At 45.9% G+C, this 16,829-nt stretch overlaps 1 protein-coding gene across 1 annotated transcript; it reads right to left on the reverse strand.

Annotated features, from left to right (window-relative positions):
* Window positions 1–1,890: 1,890 nt before the first annotated feature.
* Window positions 1,891–15,921, reverse strand: MYL7 (myosin light chain 7). The gene is made up of 7 exons (XM_040414572.1): window positions 15,877–15,921; window positions 11,368–11,478; window positions 9,395–9,470; window positions 7,199–7,303; window positions 4,796–4,874; window positions 4,513–4,561; window positions 1,891–2,041 (listed from the first exon to the last, which is right to left on the reverse strand). Exons 1-7 carry the CDS (start codon window positions 15,877–15,879, stop codon window positions 1,937–1,939), a joined length of 528 nt encoding a protein of 175 aa, XP_040270506.1. The 5' UTR covers window positions 15,880–15,921; the 3' UTR covers window positions 1,891–1,936.
* Between the last annotated feature and the right edge of the window lie 908 nt (window positions 15,922–16,829).

Below are 16,829 nucleotides of genomic sequence, written 5' to 3' on the forward strand. Positions count from 1 at the left end.
CTTCTAAGACCTTCTAAGGACCAGATGTTTTTTTTTAATGTCCTGATATGTAAAACTATAAAATTCAAAGAGGGTGTACTTTGTTTTTATCATGACTGTATGGCCAGTTTGAACAACTGTAATGGCCAATAGGGACTAGAATGTACATGGTCGTGACTGTGAAAGGAACGTCCACCAGATGATTGTTTGTTCAACTGCTATTTCACCATCATCCAATTTCTGTCCAATGTGTATGTCCATTTAAGTGTAGCCTCAGCCTTAAGCTGACCATACATTTGAGATAATGATCGTCTGCATTGCGAACGATCCCACCAACGAAACTGCCCGACCAGGGAATCCGTTTTTTTTAATAAAAACAGTCTCCATGGTGCTTGAGCACAATGGCAGGTGATCGGTTGAATTCAGCCAATTATGTCATCAACATGCAATTTCGGGCCGACAAACGGCCGAAGTTTTCCAGCATGGTGGATTGCATTATCAGCAGGGAGTCTGCTGGCAGCGATCACGCTCGTTTTTCAGCTGGAATGGCTGAAATCTGCCATTCTGTCTGACTTTAATCTTATGTGTATGGCCACCTTTAGGCTAGGTCCACCTGTAAAAACAGACAAATGGGGAAAATTTATTAAACCACCCACGTTTTTAGTGTCAAAAAGTAAAAACATTTTGGTGCAAGCAACCACTTTTTGGTGCTTTTGTGCTGCACTCCCCATTTCCCAAAGAAGCGAGAAGCTGGATTTAGGCTGCCCGGTACATTTATTATGATTTATTAAATAAATTTGGTAGATCTGATGCCAGCAGGACCTGCATCCCCCATTGTAGTTCTGAATTTGGAGTAGAGAACAGCCTGAGTACCTGCCTCATATTGATATTGTGACGGTATATGCCTAATAAGTAACTTTTACATGTCTGTATGGACAAAATATGGGTCATTACTGTAACATATATTGGCCCCAGCATGTCAAATTTGGGAGGACAAATTAAAAAAATTGATTGTCATGAGGGTGTCACGACCTATCGCTGACTCTGTTGTGCCTTGGGTCAGAAGGTCGCAGCGGGTGGCTACTCACTCGGTTTTGAGAGATCACTCCATGACCTAGTTGTGGGAATGGATTCCGGTCCAGGTTTTCCTGCTTAGGTTTGCGATCTTTTTTTGTCCCATTTAGGAATCTGTAGCTTTTCCTGTCAGCGGTTCTCTGTCAGCCACCCCCAGCTACTCTATATTCTCCCTTACTGCCAGATATAGACCTTCTTTCTAGATCTTCTATTCTGACCTCTGGTGGAGTTGGAGTTGGAGTAGCTGTGGAGCTGTGGGAACGGATGCTGTCGGATCTCCGGTTCTCTCCTGTTTGTTGTCTCCCTTCCGGGATTTGTCCTTTCCCTGTTGTTACCCTAGGTGTCAGTGGTGAGGACTACTGCTCCCATTGCCCTACTCACTACCTAGGGCTTATTTCAGGGTAAGACGAGGCACGTGATCGGCGTACGGGTGAGCAGCCCGTCTAGGGACGTCAGGGCAGCCAGGTGCCAGTGCTAGGTGAGTTAGGGGTTACCACTCCTCCCTCTCCCTAGTTAAAGGGCCCCCTCCTTTCCTCCTCTCCGCACGTCTGTTACCTGCCATATCAGACGTGATATTGATTCAGGTTTGTGGAAAAAAAAATTGCATATCTCACGCATTTTGTGTCTTGAATTTCTTTCAGCTGTATTGCTCACGTTCCGGGGCACAGGTTTATCTTTCGTCTATAGCGTCAGGTTATATAGGTCTTCTAGTCATAGTAATGCTATGATGAAGTGTGGATTCTGATCTAGGGGCATGAGGGGTGCATTATCTCCGAGACGGGTTTGAGGCACGAGGGTTACAATCCTGTGATATAGAACAATAACACTGGAGAGGTCTGATATAGAAAATAGAGCATTTAATTCACATATCAACATCATCAGCTCAGGACTCTTCCTTCTCGTCTCCGTGTGAGATGATGTAACACAGAGACTTGTAGTCGATGTTACCGGCCACATCGATTGGGGTCACAGCAAACATTTGTTCCACCTAGAAAACAGCAAGGGTTAGAAACACAGGAGATCTAAAGCTGAGCTGGACATTTAGGCTTGGGGTGGTAATGTAAGCCCCTCTCACTTTTAAGGGGGTGTCCCTTGAAATTTATTCTACATTTTTCAAACCAGCACCTGGATCTGAATACTTTTGTAAGTGCATGTAATTAAAAAAATAGTATAGCCTCTGAGCTATTCAATAAAATCTCTGTATAGCGCCACCTGCTGTTTGTCTTTTTCCTTATTTCTCTGTCCACCTTGGTAATATCACAGGGGTGGTCGCACGTACTCAGTTCCATACTTCTACAGCCTCCAGCCCTATCTACTGTTACAAGCTGTGACAGTTACAGGTAGAGAGTGGCATCAGGAAGACCTCTCAGAAAACACACAGCCCTTGAGCTACAGCAGAAAGGACAAACCCCTGAGAACACCATGAGATTCAGCAGAAAGCACACACCCCCCATAAGAGGTAGCAGAAAGGACACGCCTCCTGAGCTGCCAGCTTGAAATAAATGTAGTAATAAACCGTAGTCACATTACTCAACATCTCATGTCAGATTTCTGTCTGTGGATAGCTTTAGGGTTTGGGCACAATGCAGTCAAATGCCAGCAGACTAAAATACTGTTTTACCACAAATTGAGGTGGTTTCCAAATAATTTGTTAATGGATATGCAACTTTGGCTATTTTTTTTTGCAAAGTTGTGCAACTATTAACAATCAGTTTTAAAACTGCTCAGATTAGCTCCGTGTGTAACCCTAGATGGCTCCATATAGTGTCGGACTGGGGTACTTAGGGCCCACCAGTGTAACTGTGTTTGGGGGCCCACCTTAGGGCTCCTGCACACAAACTTATTTTTTTCCATGTCTGTACCGTTCACGTCAATGGGGCCGCAAAAAAAAAAAATGTCTCCGTGTGCATACCGTGTCTGTGTGTCCGCATGGCCGTTCTGCAAAATGATAGAACATCTCCTATTCTTGCCCACATTACAGACAAGGATAGGACGGTTCTATTAGAGGCGGCTGTTCTGTTCCGCATAATGTGGAATGCACACACCCGGTCTCCATGTTTTGCGGATCCGCAATTTGCAGACTGCAAAACATCCAACGGTCATGTTCCTGACACTTACAGTGATAACCGAAATATTAAAGATGAAGTAAGATGGCAGACATTCACAGCAAAATGCCCAAACATACATGTGGCAGAATTTACACGTATATGGATATCCTGCACTTTAGTCAGTCAGAAACAAGACACACGCAGCGCAGACCAATCACTCATTGGACAGATGTGGGACACAAGACACTTATACGTGGCTCACATGCCACGGATGCATATGTCACATGCTGCACATACACCACTGATACATAGAACATATACAGCACACACCAATCACACATAGGAAACACGCAATGCACACACCAAGACATTTATGCCTAACCCTATTAAGTGTAGCACACTTAGAGGGGTTAAAGGGGTCGTCTCACTTCAGCAATTGGCAGTTATCATGTAGAGAAAGTTAATACAAGGCACTTACTAATGTATTGTGATTGTCCATATTGCTTCCTTTCCCAAACATTATACACAGCACGTATCCGTGGTTATTACCACCGTGTAATCCAGCAGCGGTGGCCGTGCTTACACACTATAGGGAAAGGTGTTGACCTATGAGCACTTCCGGCCTTTCCCTATAGTGGAGGCTGCATCACTGTGCTATACTGCCACCTAATGGCTACAATAATTACCTCTCCTGAGAAACAAGAGAAATAATTACTCTTATCTCCGGGCGCAGGAGACTGGGGGCCTACCGAGGACTCCCCCACCTCCCCGGTGGGCCAGTCCGAGCCTGGCTCCACATATCATAATCTTCATCCTATGTATTGAATACAGCTTGTCACACTTTTGCCCCTACCTCGGGGCTTCTATGCAACTGTGCAGCTGACGTGGACTGTTCCTGATCTAGTGTCTCTGGGATTCCTGGGGTTAAAAGGGTTTTCCTGTTTTTTTTTACTGACTACCTATCCTCTGGATAGGTCATCAGTGTTTAATCAGTGGGGGGCCGACACCTGGGATCCCCGCCAATCAGCTGTTTTGAGAAGGCTTTGGCGCTGACAGGAGCAGTGCTGCCTTCTCACAGCTTACCAAGCACAGCACCATACATTGTATAGCAGATGTGCTTGGTATCGCGCTCAGCCCCATTCAATTGGAGTTGAGCTGCTTGTAGGCCACCTGATTGATGAACGTGTCGTCACTGGCCTAGAAAAAGCAGAGAGAAGGCCACAGCGCTCACAGGAGCGCTGGTGCCTTCTCAAACAGCTGATCGGCGGGGGTCCTGGGTGTCCGACCCCCACTGATCAGATACTGATAACCTATCCAGAGGATAGGTCATCATTAAAAAAAATCTCAGAAAACCCCTTTAAGGATGAAGAATTCACAATCCCTTAAAAATTACCAAAACTATGAACCTCACCTCTTCTGCTGTGAATTTGTCCGCCTGTGTCATCAGTAGCTGTTTTAACCTGAAGATGGAAAATATCTGCAGATTAGTTTGTTCACTTGATATGGCTGCTTGTCTACAGTTGCCCCATAGACATCAAAACAATCCCTTGATGTCTGCTGGGACATTTCAACCAACTCAAAAAGGTGAGCGTCATATCATGTGATGCCATTTGGGCTGTATAAGTGTGTCCTGGATAACACCCAGCTGGACCATTATTGTCTAGAACTCCCCCAAAACAAGCAAAGTCACATACTCATCTTTGTTGATATTTCCAGTTGCATTGGGGTCCAGAAGTTTGAAGGCGCTGAGTATAGAATCCTCTGGGTCTGTCCCTGGGAAGAAAACATATTGAGAGAGTCACACAAATATGTCTTGTTGCCACCAGTTGTTGGACTTATGAGTATCTAGATTTAGTACTATATAACCAATAAAACCATTAAAGGGGTGTTCCATGAATTAATATTATTTTTCTTGTAAACTTTATTTTGATTTATATCTACAAGTGGGTGGAAGGTACAGGAAGGAAGAGAAGGGGGGAAAGAAAAAGGTCTCCAACTGAGTTAGCAATTTCCACTGAATTAATATCAATTGGAACCATTAAAAATGCCCCTGTCTAGATATTGTTACATACTTGATGTCTGTGAAGGTTCTCATTCATCCAGGTCATAGTATATCAGTAGTAATAAGTCTGAGCCACTGGATATTGTGGCAATATGAATAGTGATGGGTGCAGTAAAGTCCCGGGGAAGCATGAAAAAGGGGTGTTGTTTGCACCAGAAGCGTGTCACCAAGGGGCCCGGTGTTGGTGGAATAAATACCCTAGGTATAGGTTAGTTGGTGGACACCAAGACAGTTAGCTTAGCTGGCTCCAGCTAGTCCGGGGCAGGCTTTTACTGGGAACAGGCAATGTGTTGGGTGGGTGCCTGTTCCCCATGCTCCAGTCCCGGATTTTGGAATATGCCCATGTCCAGGGATGGTATTTAATCCTGTTTCTGGACTTGGGTGTGGCTCCCAGTCTGGGGAAGGAGACAGAGTTTTTGTGAAACACAGTCCTGCTGGAGGCTCTGGAAGAGTGGTCTCAGCTGGGCTGGCTGAGGGGCCACGGGACTGGGTACTAGCCGGATTGTTGGGGGACGCCATGACGCTTGGGCGCAAGTGGTTACAAGGCCGGAGTCGGGAGGACTACTGGGCCACACTCCCCCATAAAGGCACTTGACTTTAGACCGTGTGTGAACGGTGCTCTGTACAGCCAGGAGGCTGATGGACATTGGGCTGGGAAAGCCGCATGTTATGACTGTGTGTGAATGGTGCTTTAGTTCAGTCAGGTTATGTTATGCTTAGTTAGAGCCCAGCCGGGCAGGTTTTTATTTTGTATCGTTTATGTTTGTTTTGCTGAGGTGCCAAATAAAGTGATGTTTGGACCTGAAACTTGGTGTCTGGCGAAGATACTTGTGTGAATGACCCCTGGAGAAGAGCTAACCCCCCACAATATGTATTTTCTTCTGGAAGATATTTCACTATTCATACAACTGGATTAGAATGACTACAAGAAATCTGCGGCATTAAATACTGATGACTCATGCCTCAGTCGGCATAATCTGTTTATCATAATCAACATGAGGTCAAGGACCTCATGGAGGTAAGATGTTAAATTGCAATTTGCATGACTGAAGCTATTAGGTGTAATTAAACTGTCGCAGGAGAGGTGTTTGGAACAGCACTGTAAGTGGCAGACAATAGATGTTACACCTCTCAACCTCTAATCAAGCTTGGTTTCTCCAGTTTGACATACTGACAAACTTGTTTTGGCATATTGATTCTTTTGCATAATTTCCACCTCATGATGCACATTTACTAAGATTGGTGTTTCATGCAAAGAAAGCAAAAGTAAAATGCTCCAAATATATTAAGAAGTGCAACCTCTTAAAGGGGTTCTCTGGGATTTACATATCCATAGGTCCTCAATATGAGATCAGCAGGGGTCCAACTCCCAGGACCCCCAACGATCATCTGTTTGAGGCATCTGTGTAGATGAGATGGCTGTATAGGACATAGAACATTGCAGAAATAACATATACAACTTTTACATAAGCCGCTGCAACTTCCTATAGTTTTTATATATGAGGTTTACAGTGTTTAATTGTCTTGGCTTTAGATGGTGACTCCAGGTAGGTTTGTTTCTACAGTGTAATGGTCGATGGATAAGACTAACGTGACCTTGCCCCCAGTGATGGAGACACTTTTCTGGAGAAAGGTTTTCTGGATGGAAGGGACAAATTGGCATTATTTTGGATGGATGGGACTGTTGTATCTATGTTTTGCCTCAGATGCACCACTTGATGGACAAGGCAGATTTTTTTCCCCGATACAATCGGCGATGTCAGTGGGCACTTGTCTGGCTCCATTTACATGGAGGAATCATTGGCATTGTATGTCCACGAACGATAGCAACGACATACACTTTCATTATTGTCAGCAGCACATCCATGTTTACGCAGGACAATGTGCTGCTAACAACACGACCACTGATTTTTTAATGCACCCATCGGCTGAATAGGGTGGGCATGGCCTGCAGCAGTTCCGTTTGCCCCTGTCGCTAAGTATTCCCTCCAGGAAGGAAGATAAGGGAAGTCATGAAGATGATTGATGGACTTACCATTAAGCTTCTCTCCAAACAGTGACAAGAACACAGTGAAGTTGATAGGACCTTTTCCTTCCTTCAGCATTCCATCAAGCTCCTCCTCATTTGCGTTCAATTTACCTGAACAAGAAAGGATTCACATACGGTTTCTTGAATAGAACATCACTTTTGTCATCATTTATTCTGGATACATGAATGTTCATGCAATGCATGGTAAGAAAAGATGGTAACAGTTTGCACACACAAATTAAATGTCTCACCGGCCTGAAATGGCCGTCATTGTTACCCAGATATAGACCTTAATATAGAATTAAACAGAATGGCCCAAGGACTTAAAGGGTCACAGAACTTTCAGAAAATGTTTGATATGTCATAGAGACTGATTAAAAGTTTTGATAGGTGAAGGTCTAAGTGCTGCGACCTCCACTGTTTGCTAGAATGAGGAGAAGCACTCCCATGTTGTACTCTCTCCTCACTGCAGGGGACGGATACGAGACAGGCCCATAAACTTTCTATTGTGTCCATCTTGCTTCCCCTCCTGCAGTGAGAAGAGAGAGTTGCGATATGTGAGTGCTTCTCTTTCCTCGTGCTAGCGATCATGGGTATCTCAGCACTCTGACCCCCACCTATCAAAACCTTTGATATGACATATGAAAAGTTTTGGGAACGTTCCTTAACGCTTTAATGGAGTTGACACAGGAAAGAACCATGCTGCTTCACCTCCTGCTCTCTCTGGCCTTTTCATAGTGACCACATGGTTGGCCACTGACTTCAATGGGCCGCAGAGAAAGCCAAGTGCAGTCAACGGGAGAAGAAGTTTGTTGTAGTAGTTGTCACCATGTTTGGACCGCCACTGATCAAATACTGATTTTATGTCTTAGAAATGTGCCACCACATTGGAAGAACCTCTTTAATACAGTCATGCACATGAGAAGTCTGCTGTAGTAGTTGTCACCATTTTTGGACCACCACTGATCAAATACTGATTTTATGTCTTAGAAATGTGCCACAAATGTCTTGGAAGAACCTCTTTATTACAGTCAAGCACATGAGATTATGGTTGTTCAAACCTACAATTTATGGCCTATAATCTATTATGTACCAGAACAGCTTGCCTGACCCCCAACAGTTGCCATCTGAGAAATTATTAAAGGGGTATTTGCAGATCACTGCTAGAAGTTAATTGATTTTCATATGTTAAATATTGTGATTTAATGTTCAAAGTGCTTATCTGTTTATGAACCATGTCCCAAATGGTTGTGTAAGGACAACAAGTTAACACTGGCAGTCTTGTTCACATCAGCGTTCAGCCTTTCCGTTCCCCTGCTCCGTTATAGGAGCAGAAGAACGGAAAGGACGGATTCGGCTCATAACTGAGACGAACGGAGCCTACGGACCTCATAGACCCCCATAGACTATAATGGGCTCCGTTAGGTTTCCGCTCAGAAGATGATTTTGGAGCGGAGACAAAAGTCCTTCATGCAGGACTTTTGTCTCCGCTCCAAAATCATCTTCTGATGCAGGCTGTTCACCCGGCAGGCTGTTCACCCGACGGAACAGCCTGCTGGAGGTCCGTGCTGCTTGTGTGAAAGTAGCCTTAGCCTACTTTCCAGGTTGATTGGTTGGTCCAGCCCATGGCTAGAGGGAGTCTTAGCTGAGAAAAGCTACATGTCCTACATGACCTACAGGAGCCCCCAAAAGGTTCAGATGTGCCCCGAGGGAAGAAAGGATGTGCTCTCCATTTCACTGCATGATCCCAGGGAGCATTGGAGTGAGGACGGCCACCCTGAAACACCACTACACCTATCATTGCCACTACAACCACTACAACCACTACCCTCCTCCCCCGGCACGCTTGCTGCATATTCGGTAGAAAAAAAAGATCTTAGATAGCCATGAAATGGTTAAAAAAAAATAAACAAACTTATATTCACCTCCCCAATCCCCCTCTGATGGTGTTCTGGCGGTGTTCGAGTCCCTGCTGCTCTACACTGCCTGTTCCTGTCTCAGCCATTGACTGGATGAGCGCCATTTACGGCAATTTCCTGCTGCATCGGAAAGGACAGTGGTGGGGGTTCAGCGAGATCAGTATAAGCTAGTTTATTTTATTAACCATGTCATAGCCATCCAATATTTGGAATACCCATTTCATTTTAGGATCATAAATCATTAGGTTATTTGATACCTTAGAGGTAAAAAAGAATTAATTACCCAGCTGCATGTAGGTCTCCTTGAGGTCAGACTTGCTGATAATACCATCCCGGTTCTGGTCTATACAGCTGAAAGCCTAACAGAAGAACAAAAAACATAAAATGGTATGGCATTCTCCTATAGTACAAGATAGAAGTAATTAAAGGGGTTATCCCCAGGCCCCTCACACAGGTCATACTTACCCCGCTCCCCGGCACCCCTGTCGCTTCTGATGCCGGGGGGGGGGGGATAGGCAGCCAATAGCAGGCCGTGACGGTAACGAGGCTCCCTAGCGTCAACCACAATGCTAGGGAGGCTTGTTTCCGTCATGGCTTGCTATTGGCTGACCCCCCCCCCCCCTCCCGTCGCCGGATGTTTTAATCCGCACGACAGGGAGATGCGGACACCCTGTGAGCATCAAATGTGATGCGGGTGACGGGAGCGGGGTAAGTATGACCAGTATGAGAGGCCCGGGCATTTTGGGAGGCATTATAGGGCTTGGATAACCCCTTTAAAGACAGTGGGCAGATTCATGAGAAATGTCTAAAGGTGGCCATACACATTAGTCTAAAGTTGATCAAAACGGAAGATTTCAACCAAAACAAATGTTTGGCGGTTGAAATTGAACAACAAATGAACGTTTTAGCCCATTGTTCACAGAGCATAATCGTTTGAAAAGAAGTCGGCCATGTTTAATATTTTCATACGATAGTTGAACGAAAGATATTTCTTTGAAAGAATGTTCCCAGAAATATCTTTCGTCCTTCGCCCGGTTTCATTGGACGTGTACGGGCAGTCTGAACAACTGTTACCGCCCATATAGACTAAAATGTATATGGTCGTGTCTGAGAAGGGAATGTTCACCAGATGTTTGTTTGTTCAACTGGTGTTCAACCATCAACCAACTTCTATCTAATGTGCAGTACATAGCAACCAATCACAGCACAATTTACATTTTTCAAGAGTACTTTGAGAAATGAAAGCTGTGCTCTGATTGGTTGCTATGGGCAACAAAGACAGCCTTCCTTTTACACAGTTCCTCTACTGGGGAAAAACTATGGGGGAGATTTATCAAAACTGGTGCGAAGGAAAACTGGCTTAGTTGCCCATACCAACCAATCAGATTCCAGCTTTTATTTTCCAAAAGAGCTCTGAAAAATAAAAGGTGGAATCTGATTGGTTGCTATGGGCAACTAAGCCAGTTCTACTTTACACCCATTTCTGAGAAAGCAGGGTGAATGCTGGAGGGGGAAACCCATCTGAGCTGTAATGATACTTTTCTGGTTGTCACCCAACTTTCCCATTATCGGAAACAACTGAACAAAATCTTTAGCCACTGGACTTAGGGATAGTCCAGTCAAAAACATCACCTATCCACTCAATAGTTGATAAATGTCAGATTGGTGTGGTTGAGATCAAAGGGACCCCCTTTCAATGTACTGTTTCCATCACAGACTTTCAATGGAACAGCAGGGCACATGCTCGACCACCACTCCACAAAAACTCCTCTTAGTCATGGCCATAAAGCTGAGGGGTACGGTAGAGATACTTAGACACCTACTGATCTAATGCTTCACTGGAATATCCATTTAAAGGGGTTGTACAGGATTTTGATATTGATGACCTATCCTCAGGACAGGCCATCAAAATCTGATCGGCACCCCCAAACCCTCTATGCTATGCTCTATCAATTGTGTAGTGAACAGAACTGGTTACTGTAGTTACTGCACAATGGAGGGGACTGTGTGTGTTTTGTTGGACACCTGGAGATAGGCCATCAATATCAAAGTCCTGGACAACCCCTTCAAGACAACTCAAGGACTTATATACTGTGCTTGGTGTTGGCCAAAGCCTTTTTAGATATTGTATTCAACTTCAAGACCATTGAACAGAATCCTCTTCATTGTCCTCGTTGGTTAGCAATATCTTCCAAGCCTACAGGTGTGTAGAGAAAGTCACTGAAGCTCTAGGTCTGATTCAAAAGGTTTGTTCACCTCCTTGAATTCCTGGATCTGAGACTGCTCAAACATGGAGAAGACATTGGAGGACCCTCTCTGGGCACGTTTAGCTGCGGCCTTGCCACGTGTCACTGCTTTCCTGCTAGCCTACAAAAAAAATACATAGAAGGAGGAGTAAGAATAAAACACTTAAACAAAAGAAGGTGGCTAAAATGAGAAGAAATGTAGACATTTATGTGAAGTAGAAGATGAATTCACAGTTGTGTAGTAGACAGCATGGAATAGAAGAGCAAGAGGAACCCCCATGTTGTGTACACAGGACATGCTTCCTTATGCACTTCAATCAGACATTTGGGGGAACTGACTACATTAGTGTTATTAGGACATCTATTTAAATTAAAGGGGTATATTGGTGCTGACAAGTAATCCCCTATCCTACCACTGGGAGCCCCACTGATCATAAGAACTAGGACCACGTACCCTCCTGAGATGAACGGAACGCCAGGTTGGGCATGCACGCTGCTGCTCCATTCATCTCTATGGGAGTTCCATAGAGGCAGTGCTCGGCTATTTCTGTAACTCCTGTAGAGGTGATGTGCACGTGCCCGACCTGCCGCCCCGTTCACTTTGAGAGGCCTTGGGAGGTATGGCGATAGGGAATAACTTGTCACTACTGAAATACCACCCTAAGTGCTAAAGTAGGCACAATGCCTTTTAGGGCTAGCTTGGCTTAACATAGTGATACTTGTCACTTTAGCGATCAGTTGCTTCATTCTGGAGAAAAAGTACTTTTAATCCATATACACAGGGGCGTAACTACCATAGTGGCAGACCATGCGACTGCTATAGGGCCCAGGGCAAGAGGGGCCCAGTTGGGATCATCCACTCTTCTACTGGGGGTGAAAACTTGGTCAGGACTCTACCCTCTAAAGCAGTGATGCCCAACCTACGGCCCACGGGCCAAATGCGGCCCGCGAAGCCGTGTCATGCGGCCCGCGCAGTGACCGGACTTTATCAGCGCAGGGCGCGCTGCGAATGGCACAGGCCGCAAAGCGATGCTGCCTGTGCCTGCAATCTCCCCGCCCAGCCCCGCCTCCTAGCTAATTTATTCACTGCACTTGCCTCTGTGAAATTGAAGAGAAGCGCCGTAATCTCGCACAGGCGCACTGGCAGAGGCATCGAAGTGCGCATGCACCGTCTTCCTGGCCTCTGCCAGTGCGCCTGTGCTTCTCTTCAATTTCACAGAGGCAAGTGCAGTGAATAAATTAGCTAGGAAGCGCCTCTGGGTGGGGGGGATATCTGTGGAGGACACTGAAGGGGGGGGATCTGTGGAGGACACTGAAGGGGGGGGGATCTGTGGAGGACACTGAAGGGGGGGATCTGTGGAGGACACTGAAGGGGGGGGGGATCTGTGGAGGACACTGAAGGGGGGGGGATCTGTGGAGGACACTGAAGGGGGGGGAGCTGGGGAGGACACTGAAGGGGGGGGGATCTGTGGAGGACACTGAAGGGGGGGGATCTGTGGAGGACACTGAAGGGGGGGGATCTGTGGAGGACACTGAAGGGGGGGGGATCTGTGGAGGACACTGAAGGGGGGGGATCTGTGGAGGACACTGAAGGGGGGGGGATCTGTGGAGGACACTGAAGGGGGGGATCTGTGGAGCCTGGAGGACACTGAAGGGGGGATCTGTGGAGGACACTGAAGGGGGGGGGATCTGTGGAGGACACTGAAGGGGGGGATCTGTGGACGACACTTAGGGGGATGTTGGGGTGGGAGGTCCTGGAGGGGTGTTTGGGTGGGAGCTCTGGAAGGGGTGGGAGGTCCGACAGGTATGTGGGGGTTGGAGATCCGGGAGGGGGGGGGGGGTCATAATTTTTTTTGCTATGGGGCCCAGTCATTTCTAGCTAGGCCCCTGATTGTTAAGATTGGGCGGGAACTGGAGCAATAGAGCGCCCTGCTGTAGGAGAAGCCGGCGGGAGATAAAAGGAGGAGGGGCCAGCTCCTGGTGGTGTCGGGCACACGGCGCAAGCATGGCAGGGGAGGATCTGACTGAAGCCTAAAGACCAGACATCAAGGTAGACCTGCAGAAGAAGGTGACAGCGCAGTATGTGATGTATACATGTGTGTAATGTATGTAGTGCAGTGTGTGATTATCACATACTGCACTACATACATTACACACATGTATACATCACATGCCCCCTCACAGTAATAATGTCAAGATATGTGCCCTCTTCACAGACTTAATGCTCACACATGCCCCCTCACAGTAGTTATGCCCAGATATGTGCCCCCTCACAGTAATAATGCCAAGATATGTGCCCTCTTCACAGACTTAATGCTCACACATGCCCCCTCACAGTAGTTATGCCCAGATATGTGCCCCCTCACAGTAATAATGCCAAGATATGTGCCCTCTTCACAGACTTAATGCTCACACATGCCCCCTCACAGTAGTTATGCCCAGATATGTGCCCCCTCACAGTAGTTATGCCCAGATATGTGCCCTCTTCACAGACTTAATGCTCACACATGCCCCCTCACAGTAGTTATGCCCAGATATGTGCCCCCTCACAGTAATAATGCCAAGATATGTGCCCTCTTCACAGATGTAATGCTCACACATGCCCCCTCACAGTAGTTATGCCCAGATATGTGCCCTCTTCACAGTAGTTATGCCCTGATATGTGCCCTCCTCACAGTAGTTATGCCCTGATATGTGCCCTCCTCACAGTAGTTATGCCCTGATATGTGCCCTCCTCACAGTAGTTATGCCCAGATATGTGCCCCCTCACAGTAGTTATGCCAGATATGTGCCCTCTTCACAGTAGTAATGCTCACACGTGCCCCCTCACAGTGTTTGCGTTTCTTTCTGGCAAAGCTACCTGGTTCCGGCCCGCAAAATTTATACCAAGTCTAATGCGGCCCTCAGACGAAAAATGGTTGGGCACCACTGCTCTAAAGGAACAACTTTTAGCAAATGAAGCAGTGGAAAAAAATGGCCCAAGGGTCATTGAAAAGGGTTTAGGCAGAAACCCTTCTGTCCTGTGTGGGGGGCCTGGTTTGATCCTTGCTATGGGGCCCATACTTCTCTATGTACACCACTGCATATACACATACGCAGCTGAGTGCACCAATGGCGGACCCAAGTCACTCTTGTGCACCCTTGCTCTTCCTCCTTCCTCTGTAGCCCGTCCCTCTCCTTCCTACTTGCCAGGACCAGACAAGAAGACTATACAAGAACCTGGTCCTGTCAATCAAGAAGGAGAGGGGCTGGAAGAGGAAGCAGGAAGAGCAAGGGTGCACAGGGTGGCCTGGACCTACCCTTGGTGCACTTAAATGCTCATTAGCATATGGATTGAAAGTACTTTTTCTCCAGAATGAAGCAGCAGATCACTAAGTGAGGTATCATTACATTCAGCTGAGCTAGCCCTACAAGACCTTGTGCCTGGTGTAACAGTGCCCCTTTAAAGAGCGGTTTGTCTCTGTGGCAGATCATGTTTAAAGGGAACCTGTTAGGCATATCATAGGGGGAATATTATCATTCTCAATGATTCTGTATAATATGTACTGATTGGAATACCTGCTCCTTCTCTGCTTAGGAATCCAGTGGGTGGTCTTAATCAGTGATTGGCAGCTATATATACAAGACCACCCACAGGACTCCTGAGCATAGCAGAAGCAAGAATTTCAATAAAGTACTGAATATTTTCCCACAAAACTATATATCAATCTGCTCGGCTCCTCCTGCTCTATAAGATGATGCTGGCTGATTGCACTGCATTTCCATCATGACAGGTTCCTTTTAAGACTTTTGCCCTATACAGTTATCCAGTACTGGAGGTTTCACATGCTCCTCACAGTATGGCTCTGCAGATTGAGAATGTCAATCATTAAGATACACAAATGAGCAGGAATTCTATGATGGCCTCATGCAAGACATGTTCTTCGTGTAGGAACATCCAGAAAAGTACCCTAGTCCCCAGGGCATTTGCTAAACAGATACAAATGAGTTTCTAGAAATCGCAAGGAATTTAAATCTAATGTAGTATAAGACAGTTTTTTTCAGTAGGGTAACTTCCAAAAAATTTCAAGGCACAAGTCTTGTAACCCTTAGACCAGTGATGGTGAACCTTTTAGAGACCGAGTGCCTAAACTGCAACACAAAGCCCACTTATTTATCACAAATAGTCCAGTATAGTATATCTCCCATGTACTTTATCATTTAGTGCGCTGCCTGTGCTGTTCATAGCGTGCCCTGCACTGATGAATGGCTGGGAAATTCTAAGGCATATCAGTTCACCATAGACTTTTTCCAGGGTGCGGGTGCCCACAGAAAGGGCTCTGAGTGCCGTCTCTGGCACCCGTGCCATAGGTTCGCCACCACTCCCTTAGACTATTCCTGCAGGTTAGAAGCAGTCATGGAAAGTCTTTTCTGTAGCGCTTAGTACATGTGTGAGTGGTAAAATATATACGGTAGGTTATTTTACCTAGAATGTAGTTGAATATATATATGGCATGTATATAAGACAGCAGCCACTTACCATCTCTGGTGTCGTCTTTTGTCCAGTGCCCCTCAGTTCACAAACCCCCACTTTTTATACCGCTCTTTATCTGAACTACAGTTAAAATAGGACCAAGCCAGAGGCAGAGAACCAAAGATGGCCCTGCAGAGCTGCAAGAGATAAGAGCTTAAGTGTTCAAATTCCAATCCCTCCAGCAGATATCAGCCCCTACTGATGTCCTACACAGAAACCCCCTAGACACCTGATATAGATAGAATCATCTGGTTCTCTTCCCCCTCATACAAGTTCCTGACTTCATATCAGTGTTCCATTATTAATCTTATATTTTCATCCCACCCAGAATCTTCCCAGACAGGTTTTATCCATATATCATAACTAGTAAACTTGCATACAGGTCAACTGTCCCTGAAGAGCAGGGACAGTCCCAGGTTTCAATGTATTGTCCTTGCAAGAATAAACTTCAATTTCTTCTTCTCCGCATATCAGATGCATTTCTAATAATTTTACCTTTTAGGCAAAAGCTGGTGCATAAGGTCCTACCAGTCTACCCAGGGCCAAACTGTGACTGAAATTCTGCCCTGGTGTTTTAAAATAGATAGGCCTACTAGCTGTGTAGTGAATGTGAAATATGATTGATTGCCCCAGCAGTTATAACGTAACCCTGTAGATCCCCTAGAATATGATGATGTCCCCATGTAGTGGCCCCAGTAGTTATAATGTTCTCATGTACAGTAGTGCCCCCAGTAGTTATAATGTCCCCCAGTACTTATGTCTCCCTGTATTGCTCCCAGTAGTTATAATGGCTTCTTGTCATGGCCAAGTAGTTATAATGCACCCCTGTCATGCCCCCAGTAGTTATAGTGCCCCCTGTAGTGTCACTAGTAATAATACTGTCCCCCTACAGTGCTAGACTAAGGCTGGCCATACACATGAGGTACTCATCTTACGAAAGCGCATTCTTCTGACAGCTA

Source organism: Bufo bufo, chromosome 1 (assembly GCF_905171765.1).
Source record: "Bufo bufo chromosome 1, aBufBuf1.1, whole genome shotgun sequence".
Taxonomy (NCBI): domain Eukaryota; kingdom Metazoa; phylum Chordata; class Amphibia; order Anura; family Bufonidae; genus Bufo; species Bufo bufo.

Coding starts and splice junctions, on each gene's coding strand:
- MYL7 (XM_040414572.1), bottom strand. Junction 7,304..9,394: donor GGAGACCTACATGCAGCTGG/GTAATTAATTCT, acceptor TTTCTTGTTCAG/GTAAATTGAACGCAAATGAG. Junction 4,875..7,198: donor GTTTGGAGAGAAGCTTAATG/GTAAGTCCATCA, acceptor TTTTCTTCCCAG/GGACAGACCCAGAGGATTCT.